General features: G+C 36.7%; 1 protein-coding gene across 1 annotated transcript in view; it reads right to left on the reverse strand.

Moving 5' to 3' along the window:
* SRBD1 (S1 RNA binding domain 1) overlaps positions 1-15111 on the reverse strand; it is a 125531-nt gene that overhangs the window by 36739 nt on the left and 73681 nt on the right. Inside the window, 1 exon segment of the mRNA XM_050316273.1 lies at positions 13014-13096. Coding sequence (XP_050172230.1) covers positions 13014-13096 — 83 coding nt within the window.

The raw sequence follows: 15111 nt of genomic DNA on the forward strand, positions 1-15111 counted from the left end.
GAACTCTGACCTCTGATGAGATGCTTGGCAGCAACAAACTCTAGGTCTAAGCAAAACATCTGGTTTGAGTTAGACTTCCTGAAAAAATAGCCCCTGTACTGGGGAAACTGGTATTCACTCAGCTTTGTCTATACACTTTGACTGACTGCAACACTGTTGCAGGGTGGGGGGAGGAAAATAAAAAAAAAAAAGCTTTGCCAGAATGCATGTCAATCACTGTAGACTTGGTGGCCTCCAAAGAGCCAGGCACTTGCACTAGGAGACACTGTACGTGTTTGTTCATGCTTCTTGGGCTTTTTGCTATTGTACGTCCTAGCTCAAGGTCTTTTTCAGAATTAGTGCCAACTCTGAATTATCTAATCCAAAACTACAGTCAAGCTCAAAATAAAAAATTTGCCTGAAGAAATACTTTCTGCAGATTTTTTTTAAACAATAATTGTTTTAGCGTCATTTTTCTTGCAAATTTAGACAATCACTGTCATCATAAAATGAATGCGAATATTCCCAACAAAAACACAAACTCCCACTGCCAAGAAATTTTTAAGAACAGCAACAGCTTTTGGTTGGCTCCCAAAATTTTTCACAGGCAATACGTTGTTACATGCATTACGCAGATAACACAGTACCAGAGAAGGGTACAGTGAGAATGCTGATACAGTGGGGCAGGGTGTTGTCATCCCCCTGTTCATTAGCTTAATCAGAAAAAACTCTGACAAAAAGGGTAAGAAAAAGGAAGAGCTGGTTCTTGCTTCTCATTTTCCTGAGATGGAAAGTATGCCTTATGACAGAGTAGGTGAAAATGAAGAAATGCACAACAGTTGCAGGCTCGGCAAGAGTTGCATTTTGTTAAATCTGGCAGCCCCTCTAAGGAACACAAGCACAGCTCGGTGCGGTAGGTAGGACACAGCTTCAGTAATATACGTGACTGTCAAAAAGTATGTGGCCAAACTCAGTTCACCAGATAGATGTTTTTCTCACAGGAGACTTTGTATTTTTAAATATCAGAGTGAAGTCAGTCTTCTGCAAGTAATTAAGCTATAAAAATGAAACAGCTAGCAGCAGCTAACTGAGACCTGTTGCGTTAATAGATACACACAGTAGCATTAAGTGTCTCAGGTAGGCTCAGGAAACTCAAAATAATTGAATTTGAAAGCAACAGATAGAGAATTTAATGGAGAACTCTGTCAACACATTCATAGGTGTTGCATATGCACACATGTATGTATAATAGATGTGTGATAATATTTTTCTACACACAACTTTGCTACATACAGATGAATTCACCTCTGCTGGCATTATTAGCAGGACCTATTTCTATTAGTACAATACTTCTCTGTACATTCTCTACTTAACAAAAATAAATTGTGGTGAAAAAAGCATCTGAAAAAGTATTTTCTTCTGTCTACTGCTCTACTCTATACAAGTCTGTCATATAACTGTATATTGTTAATGTGCTCATAGTTTATTTTCTTCCTGTGATTGCTAATGCAATAATATTTTTATGCCTATTCTAGCAGTAACTTTACACTGGAATTAAATGTCAATTTCTATTTTCCACCCCCAAAATTCTAAATTAAATGCCACTGATACCGACCCCCTGCATTCAGGCAAAATGCAGCCACCAACCCACAAAGGAACATTTATAAAATAAGCCTTCCTTGTTTGAACTGCAACACTGCCATCACCAGAGTTTCAGCCCGGAGACTTAAATAAATAAAAATAAACCAAAGTAATAAACACCATGTTTTATGGAGCTGGACAGAATTAAAAAAAAAAAAGGAAAAGAAAAAAAAAAAAAGAGGTCCTCCTGGCAAACTTAAAAGATTAAACTTAAAAGCTGCCTCTCATTCCGGAAGACTTCTGATCCACACTACTCAATGCCATTTCTGCAGGACAGTCAGCTGTGAGCAACAGAGCCACCCACACAAGTGTCCTTGATACCCTTTGGCACTGTAATGAGATGCCCTTTTGTACATGGCAATATAGAAAACAAAGCAACATTCCAAATTAAGACAATATAAAAATTTCTGAGTGCAACAGGAATAATGAATCCTACTAATATTTCAAGCAACATGAGGTACGTTGAAAACAAACAAACAAAACAAAACAGCCACTTAGCCCAAGGCTTTGTAATATACAGTTATGTTCTCCAAGGAGCTGAATTTTTCTACTACTGATGGCATTCCAGTGGCCCTGTTATCCAAATGTCTGATACAAACCAATTTTTTTTTCTTTTGAAGAAATAAATCACATATGTCCATAGACTTTAGTTTTCTGGAAGACTGAATATAATTTTAGAATCATCACTGTCAGCTGGTTGACAGCAATAAAGACAACATTCACTTTAAATAACCCTGAATTATACACAGTTGAGTAAATTTGAATTTGTTTTGCTTTAAGGTCTTCCAAAGTTGAAGCCAACATGCTGAACAAAAATATTAAACTATCTATAACCCTGTGTCAACATATGATGCTACTGGGAATGGTAAGTGAATTAATTTTCCAAGGAAAATTAATTACTTATGACTTACAGTTGTAAAAGCAAACAACGTAACTCTGGATTAGGGCACATTTAATTTCTGTTTGGAGTAGCGATTAAATTAATTTCATATAATTCATGGTATGTAATGGAAAGCAGAAGAAAGATGAAATCTTAGACAATGACTGACACAGAAAAAAGTGTATATTTATGTTCCTGATACAAAAATAAAGGTCACAGATATTAATCACTGTCTAGTGAAACATGATTTTAGTTTCTAAAATTATTTTTTCAAAACTGTTTGTTAAGATAAGTGTTATTAGCAAGATAAAAATCTAAAAAGTAACAAATTACAAAACAGAGAAATCTTGCTTGTTATATTGTCTCAGTGAAAAGAGAGTTTTCAGTGATGTCTGCTGAATGACATAACTGTCACAAAATTATTATGAGCAAAAGTAACACTAACTTAAAATCCTCCTACATTAATTTAAATTCATCTTACTTTAAGGGAGAGAGTAAAAATTTGATCACAGTTCCAATAGTAAAACTAATATGTACATTAACACCAGATTACAAGGTAAACATAATGTATGAATTTTACCAGTTACTTACATTTCATAGTAAATAGTGAGAAAAATAAATGCACAGTTTAAGTAAACCTATGCAATAATTCTTGCAGCATTCCATAATTAGATATTTGTTCAGACTCCATAAAAATTAAAAAAAATAATAATTTCGTGTATTTCACTGTAAAACATATCAAGTTCTTACTTGAAAAAATACCAACCACTAGAACCCTACATATTAACAAACCATTTATAGGTTTAAAATATCATAGGAATTTTAAGTGCCACTTCTGGTCTCCAACTTAAGGAAAGCACAAATTTATTGCTGATTTTAAAATTTTGCATATCAAGTCAACAGCTGCCACACCATGAAATCACACGGAACCACTCAAAAGTACGATACTATTAGTATTTTTACTCATGAGTCAAATGAATATACTGTTAATTCATGAAACCAAAACAACAGATGCAACAGATGACCACTGCACAGCAAGCAGCGACTATGGAATTCCACCAACAAATAATATTTACATTCACAATGTTTAAACTGGCCCCACACACATCCAAAGCAAGTGATTCACATCCCTCCTGCCACTCTTACCTGACTTTCAACACTAAAGAGATGCTTTTGCTAGGCTAATAGTTTAAGCAATTTTATCATTTTAATATTTACATTAAAATCTGACTAGAATTCATAACACAGCATCCTAAAGATTAACTTACTTCACGTAAAAGATGAATGTTTGAGCCTGAAACACAAGTTCATGAACACAAATGGCACATCATGGATACAGGTAATACCATGAGTAATCTGCAGCTCTGTTTTTTAGTGTAGTATTTTTAACACTGTTTCAGACTCTTTCAAAAATGCAAAGAACTTGAGTTATGAACATTTAACTGAAACTATGTGAAAGAAGTGAACAATTTTTCAATGCTAAAATTGTGTATTTTCACTTAAAGTTATTAAACACTTGAAATGTAAACAGGAAACCCAATAGCATCTCACACATTTCAGAAGCTGTTCAATCAAAATTCTTTTAGAAAGTCAGATTATCATCCTCTTTTCTGTTTCCAAGAGTTTCCAATCCAATGTACAAAGAAGCCACATCAAGCCAATTTGCAGAATCTCAGCCTCAGAACTCCCATTTTGCTCCTTTTGACACTTGGCTCCCATGTCAGAACAGTCTTTCAAAAAGTTTAAATCTGCCTGCATGGATCATCACTCAGATTGCCTGTGTCTGAATTAGGGTTATTAAACAGCCTTGCAGAGAGGATACCCTATACCCAGGCAATCCTGCTCATGATTTTGTATCTGCCACTTTTATGGGGGTCTGGGAGTAAACAACATTTACACCCATTTTTCAGGAACAGTAACACACATCGCTTTAACCCAATTACAACACAAATAGCAAGTCTGTTGTCATATGGTGACAACAAACTTCCTAACAAACTTCTGCCACGAGAACTGGTAATTAAGCAATCAGAAACAAACTGACAGGAAGGGCAAATCTGTCCAGCAGCTGTTTCCTATCAACACCCTTAGATCATCCCACCTCAGTATACCAACACTTCTGGAGCTTCCCTACTTTTGCTACAATGTCAGCAGCTCTACATATGCAGACACAAACACTCTAACATTAAAAAGCAACACTGCGAGAGGGGGATTATTAGCAGTAATGTCTAAAATTTACCTGCAGTTCAAATTGCTCACAAAAGCACATCTCTGCCAAGTTTTCAAATGCTGTCTACAGTGCATTTTTGGTGACAGCAGTGAAAAGAGATGCAGTCCATGGGCAGCTTCATGAGTGACATGTGCAGATGGGGCCATACCTCTGTGCTCTTGCACTCTTTGTAAATACACACGCACACATTTTCCTCCATTTCCTTAAAGGGGCAGCATCTCACCTCACTGAGCCAGCACATTTTCTTGGAGACGCCAGTAAATATATACAGTGTACTAGCTAAAATAGTTAACAACATAAGAGTTGTTTCTTTCTATATCCCTTTGCTTTGTTATAACCAGCTGTAATAGACTAGCAAAAGTTTATTGTGCTTTGCTGGCAGAACATTTGATTTCTCTTTGCCAGCCAGAGAATAGGTAGACGCAACCAGAGAGACTGCCAAGTTACAGAATATATAAACCATCCCTGGCAGTCAGGAAAACTGCTGCTGAAGATTAAGTTACACAAACTTGCCAGAGGTGTAACTTACTTGGAAAGGATTCTTAAGTTTTGCTCACCTACTTCAGTGGGGTGGGGAAGCATTCAAAAACATTATGGGGTTATTACGTCTCCCTGACAAAGCTTGTCTGTGAAGATTTTACTCCTGTTGGATGTCAGATGGCTGATTCACAGGGCTTCACTTTTCAAAATGAAAAGCACATAATTTACTCTAAAAGTTATGTTGGGCAAAACGCACATACGGCTGTTGCTTGCTTTCCTCACAGAGCTAACGCTTCATCACTACTAAAGGACAAGTAAGGACTTCATAAGTTGCTCAGTGTTAAAAATCCTGCATTAAGCACAAACATATTCACCAGCTACACATCCATTTAAATAAATAAACAAATAAACCTTTTTCCCTACTGACAAGACACTGGGTTTTTGGATTGCCCTTAAGAATATTTTATAGGTATAAAGCCACCACACCCTATCCTCAAATAGTTTTTGTAAATCTTAAATTTCTCTCATTTTTTCACAAATTTCAAGGCAATCAATGTCTTTGCAGTATGCAGCAAAAACATTCAGTGACAATAATCTCCTTGCAGGAGACTGTGGGTTCACAGGAGAGGTTTAAGTTTCCTTTATTGAGGAGCAGAGCTAAGAGCAGAGTGAAATACTATCCTGCATGTCCGTGTCTTAAAAGTCCCAGTGAGTTTATTCAGAGACAAGATTCAATACATAAGCAGTCCAGAATTTGTACAGTGTCTATATTTTTTTTATTTACAATAATGGCAACATATCCTTTAGTATATTTTAAAAATTTCTTTAATATAAGTATAGCCCGTTTCTTTCATTTCAGCCAGATTCTCGTCTACCAGCATATTTCCTATTATTAGTTTTTTCAACTTAAGATATACCCATAATCAACCAGCTGCCACACACTGCCAAAAAGGAGTCATTTACATTCATTAGTACGTGGTCTGATTACTAGAAGATATACAGAACTGAGCATTGGTATGCTCATCCTTAGACTTTGCTTTGTTTAAACAAAGGTTCTCTTTAGGTCATCATTTCAATTAAACTACAGAAAAAACAGAAACAAACCGACAAAACTGCAATTTTATCCTAGGAGGTTTGGTTCTTTCCCTAACTGTGTGTGTATATTCAGTACAGTAATACAGAAGGAATGCTGAAGCCTTTTGTAGACAGGCTGTTCAACTGGATGTTGAAACCTGCAACCTGCAATTCTGACCAGCAAACAATGATCCTGCTGAACTGAGTTTCTATGGGAGCTGTGTGAATCATGCAAAATAAAGCACTGCTCACCTAATAAGACATCCCATTTTCTTAATCAAAAAATGTAAGTTGAAAACCCACACAAATTTGTTTTAATAAGCTCAATAAAGCAAGGTCAAGTCTGAGGCTGTTTTGACAAACACACCTCAGAGATTTAAAAAAGAGACACTCTCGCACATCAGATGTCATCATACTTTCATATCATACATGAGTGATTCTCCTATGCTATCCAAGTAACATACCTAACTATTCATATACCCTATGGGTCAATCAAAAAAAGGAAAAAAGAAACAAGTAAAATAAACTGCTTAAATACTCAGTGAAAAATGCACACTTTTGTCTGAAAAATCAGTCAGCTCCCATACTTTGCTCCATGTTATTAAATAAAAGCATATTACATGAAGGAAATGTAACCAAAAATCAGATATCAAGAAGGATACAAAGTCTCTTATATTTCACCATTAAAAACTGTATATCTATTCTAAGGGAAAAAGAAGATAAAAGGTTTTCTTAAACCACACACTGATTCTTTGCAATGGCCAATGATTCTGTGCAATGACCAATGTCAGGATTCTGACAACTCTTGTTTGCAATCAATAACTACTTCACAGCTTTCTTTTTGTTAGCAGCTTCCTACTTAAACATAAATTTTAAAGTTTTCATTATTAGAGAAACCATACAACATTTAGTTTACACGGATGAAGCTTACAAGATCTGTTTGCTGGGGTTTTGTAAAAACAGGATGACAAATACCTGCAGTGCAAGAGACAAGCCAGCTTCTCTTGCACAAAAGTCAACAGAAATAATGCATAGGCTTGTTCAGCCCACAGGAGTACCAGGCCAACCCAACTGTATCTGGTTATACTCAGAGATATCCTTGAGGTCCCCCCCTCCTCTTTGATCCCTGTATTTCTAAAATGTGTTTACAGTTCAGCTCTCAGATATCTCCAAATCTAGTAGCTATTCAGCATTAAATATACAGTCAGATTGTCTTGAGCAAATAATGTGCACAAGGGGCATTCATAGAAGTAATAAAATTTTAAGTCGCACTACTGTCAAAACTGAGGTTAATGCCACAGCCTCCTAACAGCCATCCTGTTGCACAGGCACCCACTAGATGTTTAGAAAAACTTTGCAGTGATGATGCCACATACATCTTTTGAGGGAGGAAGATGATTAAAAAAAATGTAACAAAGTCAAAGGGCTACATGCAGTTTCAGCCGTGTGTAGGAGAGGCCCATAACATCCTTCCACCGCTGTCTACCAGTTTGCCCTCACTGCACTGAGGCAGGGAAGGAAGGACCCATGCAGGGATGGCCTGAGACAGCAGACAGCCCTCTACACAGCCTACTAGGAGAAAGAAAAAAACTCCTTCCTTTCCAACAGGAACTGAGATACAACCTTCAGTGAGATGCCTCACTGTTAACTAGCTGGCTGTAGATTTTGAAGTAGTTTATACCTGCAATGCCATAATTAAGACAACTGATCCAATTAAGGAGGAAGTATATCTGATTAAAAGCATTCCCTACAGTTGCACTGTCATTTAACAAAATATACCCATCTTCTTCAGGGAAAGAACTCAAGCCTAAAAGGCATATCAAATTGCAACTGAAATAATAAAACATCCTGCAGGTAATAATCAAATGCAAAACCAATGCACTTCAATAACTAGAGGAACATGGGAAGGAAAATGGACAAGAGGGACAAAGGTATTTCCAGAATCATTTATTATTAGACATTCTGATTAGGCTTTATGAAACTCTCTTTGACCAGGACCTTCCAGCATTACATAGAAAGCAAACCAAGAATTAGTACAACGGTTTGTGGGGGTTTTTTCCTGAAAAAATGCCTACTTAAAGGTATTGTTTACAGATTTTATTTGATACAAAATGTTCCAGATACATCTGAAACCAAATATCCTCTGACTTCAGAGGTTACAGAACGACATATCTTTGTCTCTTACATCCTTTTCAGGTGCTAATTTTCCAAATGTGACCAACAGTGAAGATACTACCACACAAAAATATATTATGAACAGATTTTTGCACTCCAGAAATTATAAAGACCAAATAGGATGCTGAGATCAGACATAGTGCACATTTTTTAATATTATACACAATTAATGAAAAATTCTAATCCGTCAACACAGACCACATATTTTGTTCTTAGGTTACAGATGAGTCTGAGCTCCACCTAGCTCTTTCCCTGGAGGTCACTGGTTACCGTTTTTTTTTAGCATCCAGGGATTTTATACATCAACTCAACATCAAAAGACCAACCAGACTTAACATACTCCCTTAGCTCTACTTCTCCTTTCTCTGACTTTACCATACAGATTCAGGTTTTGACTTTTTAACAGTACATTAATTTAATTCCTCCCTTTATGATGATGAACTCATGGACAGAAAGTTTTTGCTAATGTTGTTTTCCTCACCCATGAAAAGCTGGGTCTCTGTTTAAGAGGAAGGGTGTTTTTGTTGTCTTACTCATTTTCTTTGCTCTGAAATTCAATTCCCTAACCACAGTCTTTGTGAAGAAGCTGTGTTCTCAGCTCTTATCTACATCTTCCAAGATCATTACAACTGCAATGGTAATTCATTGCCAAAATTCTGTTTACAGCATAATAAAATCTTGAGCCACTAACTGCTTCTTCCCAGATAGGAATTTAGCTTTGAACTGGCATGGGGAGGTGACAAGGCAAACATATTCAGTATCAGGCAGAGTCTGGGCATCATCTTCATATTCAACTACAGAAGAAATCATAGTAATATGGCCTGAAGGTGATAAATTAATTTTGGCTAGGTTCCTGTCTGGGAGGAAAGAACAATTTTCCTAATGAGATAAAGATGAAGGAAGACAAGGACCTTTAGGCAATTGGAATTTAGTCTGAGAGAGGCCCTAATAAATCAGGTTGTGCTTCTCTTTGTTTAAGGAAATACCTGTTAGGAGATCCGGGGCCTGTTTATTTTTCTCTGACAAACCTGATTTTCTTGGCAGTGCAGAAACTCAGAATCATACATTGAAATAAGAATAAAAGCAGGTGGTCAAATACAAGCTTCAATTTTTTATTTTTTTTTCATCTAAAATAAGTAAACACAAATCTCAGCTGATAGCATTCAATTTACACAGACCTCCTGCTACCTGGAAACTTGTATTTCCATATACAAAGTATCCACACTCAAATGAGCAGATTTGCTTGGAAAACTTGCGCTAGAAAAATTAGAGAATATCACTATTCTCACAAACACGTATATGAAGTACCAAGGGATTAGACGGGAGGGATGCAAAATCCCATGGAAATAGCAACTACAGAAGATGCAGCCCCTTCACACAGTACCCTTGGTGGGACACACACTCCACAGACTTTGAGCAAGCTCATATTGTGAGCAGCAGATTTAACACATGAACACTTTCCTGTAGCACTACTGTCACTGCTGATAGCAACAGCAGCAGCTCCTGCATCAGTTGGTCACTCACTTGAACACACAAACATACCTATACCACAGCCTCATGACAAAAGCTACAGCCTTCATCCAGTAGATTCTACTTCACCAGTCTCTCACTTGAACCTCTAAGAAAAGATGGAAATCACCGTCTCTGCCACTGCCTTTGCAGCAGAGCAGTTTGGGACCTCTGGCTATCACAGACTGGTAGGGAGGTCATGTCTCCAGTCAACCAGGCTGCGGTGAAGGCAGCAGTGCCAGCTCTGCTCCCCCACAAACCATGCATTCCTGCTCTTCTCTTATGCCAACCCAGGACACCATGTAGCCATTACCAGCACCACAAAAGGATTGGGGCACTTGGGTGGGAGTAGCAGAAAAGGCAGGATCACTTCTTCAGGGAGTTCACACGTTGACAGACGCACAGCGAGTGTGCAACCAGCCCTCAAATCACCACCCTGCTTGTGCTACACAGTTTCTACAGTCGCTGGCAGCAGCACACAATCTCAGCCTGCCTGTGCCTAAAGACTAATGTCTGTCTCTCCTTCAGGACAAGAATGACAAAACCTGGATTTGTCAGATGCTTAAATATCAGTTTCAGGGTGTTGAAGAAAGGAAAGGTCATATTTAAATGCTAGGTTTAGAGTTACAACAGGCTAAGAAAACAACCACCTCTGTGAAAAGCCTGTTATATCTCTGATCAAGACTGCACATTGCATACTTCATCCCAGAAAGTAATAAAAAGCTACAGCCAGCAATTATATTATAAATTAAAATGTAATAAAGCCTTTCAAATTGTCTTGGAGATTATAAAATTCTGTGCCTGAAATACTCTTTATCTGAGGGATTATATCAGCTGTTGCTCTGTGACTCCCTGTACAGCACAACAGCTTTTTCCGTGCCTGTCCTCTGAGACACCAGTGACTGTTCTCTCTGAAGGAAGGAAATCATAAAAGTTTAATTCCTCTTCTCCTCCCTTCCCCTCCCTTGCCACAAGAGAGTTGTCATGCCCAAAGGGCAGCAGACCTTCTGACTTCACTTTCAAGAGTGTGAATCTGCTTTCAGTAGCGTCACATAAAGATTTAGTACTTCAGAAATTTCTGTACCTCTGAACGAGCACATTATAGCTTTTGTGGTGATTCTTCAGAATTCCGACAGGACGTTTGTCTACCTCAGAGGATTTACTCAAACCATGACAAGACTTAAAAATGAAGATAGCTGAGAATGAACAATATTTGAGGTCTACCTCCATCAGGCTGTTAGGAATTATTTCTCTGAAACTTTTCACATAACCAATTTGGACATTAACAATGCAGTTGGGCGTTTACTTCCAACACACCAGCAGTGGACCAAGAAGCTTCTCTGAAAGGGTCAGTAACAAGGTACTTACCCTGTTCTCTATCAGTGTAAAGCAGATGATGCCAGCTTCGGTCTCTGAGACCACAGTGAACTCTTACAGTATGGTCACTGCAACATTCATCTCTTAGTACAATGCTCCCAAACCCATATAAGCACCAACAATTCCATGTCTTTTTGCTTTAGATGTATGCTTGTACAATGTCCATGTGGACCAAAGGAAATGGTGTACATCTAAATCAACACCTTATAGACGCAGCAATGCAAGTTCCTAGTACTCAAGAATTCACCATATACTTCAAAGAGTAAAATATTTCATCTTGGAATTGATTTTTTAAAAATTTTGTAAAAAAAAAAAATTAACCAACAAGTGTTGACACAGCCATTTCAAAGGGTATTTTTGGTAAATACTTTTTTCTTTAAAGCAAGGATGAACAAAGAATCTGCATTGCTATTCATTAATTTGTTTCAATACCTTGCTGCTACTGTTATAAATAAAAGCAGTGGGCCTCCACAACTAAGGAAACCAACAATGCTTCAGATTGAATCTCCTCTTTTTGCTAGATTACCACCCCCTGATTTATAACTGCCACCATTAAAGTACATTTTCACAGAAATCTGGATACATATGTTAAAGAAATCTACAGTATTTCAGCCCTTCAATCTAATTTTCAAAAAAACCCACTATGGTATAGTTCATACCAAGGTATTAAAGTCAGGTTTACTGATATGTTTTACTGTTAGCAAGCAATGTATGTTTTATCGTCTGTGGCAATACAAGTAGGGCTTACAAAAGCAGTTATGAATCACTCCTTTACCAACTAAAATGTTGACCTCAGTTCCTTAAAAACAAAACAGGATATACATTTCTTGAATATTTTTCTTAGCACCTTTTCTTTGTCACACCACCTTTAGAAGTGGCAGTAAAGGATTCTAGGCTGCTAATTGCATTCTATTCCATTAACTCTCATGAACTTACCTGAAAGAAAAGATCGAGACAGTTCCACTTTTACTCACATTCTATAGTTTCAAAAATATAGAAAAATGCACATGCCAAGGTTTCTTTTTTTTTTAATTTTGCTTCTCTACTTGGTGGGACTTAAGCACATGCATAAATGCTTTTCTGAATCACTGCCAATATGCTGTAAAATGACAATAACTTATGTACTACTTCTCAATACAATTTTCTTTGTCAAGAGAGTTTGAAGGTAAAAGTTACTTCTCAGAAACAATCTAGAAAAACATAGAAAAACCAGAATTGTCCAACGTTTTCCAATTCAACTTTATTAAATGAAAAACTTCAAAACAAGTGCTTTTATTACAAACTTCTAAGAAGGAATGCACCTAACAGTACAAATTAGTGGCTTCTAAATGGAGGATCAATATCTCATTGCATTTTACACAAAGAGCTAAAACCCCATGCTGTAACAATACAAAAAAGAGAAAGCTTTACAGATCAGGTTACTTGTCTGATTTGATGTTTTTAATAGACTGTACATCTGGCTACAGCCATTTCAGAGTCTCCATCACAATCGTTAAAAGTAGAGATTAAAAAAGGAGGCAGTTTATGACTTATAAGTATTTTCTACCATTCTATCCACTCTGCAAATGCCTTTTAACAGAGACATAGCTAGCTGACAATTTTAAAGCAGTATTTTGGTGTTGCTCTATATCATGATAGATTACTTAGATTAAATGATATGTATTATCTTACCTGATACATTCCAACTCCTATGTGTTTGGGCTCAATTTTCACTAGCTCAGCTAATGGATCTTGGACACGTCTAGCTATTGAAACTGAAAAAGAAAATTAGAAAACAGTAATGGATTTTATCTGAGAAACCAAAATCATATAATTGCTTTTGCTAATTTTTCTTTTTACATCTTCTACATACCTAATTTCTTTTAAACCTGGAAATAATCAATAATATAATTTTCACTGTTAGACACAGGACATCAAATATTTATTAACCAAATTTGTTATTTGAGTAATTCAAACAAAGGCCTAAGGGGATTTCAAACTCTAATTGTGACACTTAAGTTTTTGAGCCACAGAGATAATAAATAAAACTGTACATTATACTTTTTCCCATGTATCCATAATAAATGCATATGTAACATTTAAACTATGTAAGAACCCTTAACCTTAAATCATAGATATGTAGAAACAAATAAACATTTAGAAAAATAATGGAGTAACTTCACAGATTTGTTTATCTAATATAGTATTCCCTAAGGTATATATTTTATCCTTTTATATTATATATTTATCTAATTCAACCATAAAATTCAGTGCTAACTTTAAAAATGGTTCTTGGACTGTTTCTAACCTAAACTTTATAACAAAACACATCAATTGCAAACTGGCAACCTGTCATTGCTCTAACTACATTTAGAAAAACAAAAGCAATTTCCAACATTTCTGACGCCTTTAAGAGCACACGGTCTTCTAAATCGAAATGTTGAATCAAGACTGCATTTTTGAAGCCTACATTTATTAATGAATCCTTTGCTTACCTAAATCTCAGAAAACAAAAAAAACAAACAAGCACAATTTGCAAATGTCAATTCTCAGCCATCATCAGATTCTGCAGATACTGTGTTGTATTCAGGACAAACCCCACCCCTATACCTCCATATCATAAAAAGTTAAAAACAAAATGAAAAAAAAAACTTCAAAACCCCCCCCCCCCAAAAAAAAAAACACACAAAAAAACCAAACCCAATGCCAGATCTCGTTGTCAAGGCTGTTTTTCCTACCACATGCAGTTGTGCAAGAATAAGAGAAATGGGTTGAGACACAAGAAAGCTGTGATCCTTTAAAAGCTATGTCCAGAATCAACCCCACAGGGCATTAGTAACTTCAATATGCATCTCCTAAAATTTATTTTACATTTAAGTACATTTTTAAGCAAATCAAGAGAGGGCTAAAGGAAGAACAGGAGTCAACAGTAAATATGTACAGGCACAGTAGTTTGGTCAACCACACACACATTGTTTAAATAGGAAAACTGCAAGTATCTCAAGGGGTCAATAGCTAATTTTACACATATATAAAAACATGAACATGTGTATAATTACCATATAGTACAAATTGTATATTATATTATACAATAGGTAAAATTATATATATATGTATGTGTTTATAACTAAATCTATAAGGCACTTTACTGAATCACAGAAGTGTTTAAGTTGGACACACCTCTTGAGAACACATGCTGTCTAGTGTGACAACCCTGCTGAAACAGAGTCAGCTACAGCAGGTTGCCCCGGATCACATCCAGTTGGGTGTAGACTCCACAACCTGTCTGGTAAATCCATTACAGTGTTTGGCCATCCTGACAGTAGGTAAATGTTTTCTCATGTTCAGATTGAATTTGTTGTGTTCCAGTCTGTGCCATTGCCTTTTGTCCTAACAGCGCACCTTCTGAGAAGAGTCTCCTTCTCTCTTCTTCATTCCCTCCCCTCAGGTGTTTATAGCTATTTGTAAGATTGCCCTGAGCCTCCTGTTCTCCAGGCTGAGCAATCCCAGTTCCCTTGGTTTGTCCTTGTATGAAAGGTGCCACAGACCCTTAACCATCTTTGCAGCCCTAAATTAAATAGCAACCATCACTACTGCAGAGTGTGAGATTTCACAGCATTTCAGAAAAGAACTTGACTAATCATTGATACTTGAAGCCAAAATAGTAGCCAGAGCTAACATTTATTGGCTATGCAGGCTCCTCAAACCACAACTGCAAAGTTTAGCAATTAAATGCTGCACTAGAGATTTCATTTTTAAAGATCTGCACTTCTAAATGCACAGTTAACAT

This window comes from Myiozetetes cayanensis, unplaced genomic scaffold (assembly GCF_022539395.1).
Source record: "Myiozetetes cayanensis isolate MyiCay16 unplaced genomic scaffold, myiCay2020 scf2-11, whole genome shotgun sequence".
In the NCBI taxonomy this organism is placed as follows: domain Eukaryota; kingdom Metazoa; phylum Chordata; class Aves; order Passeriformes; family Tyrannidae; genus Myiozetetes; species Myiozetetes cayanensis.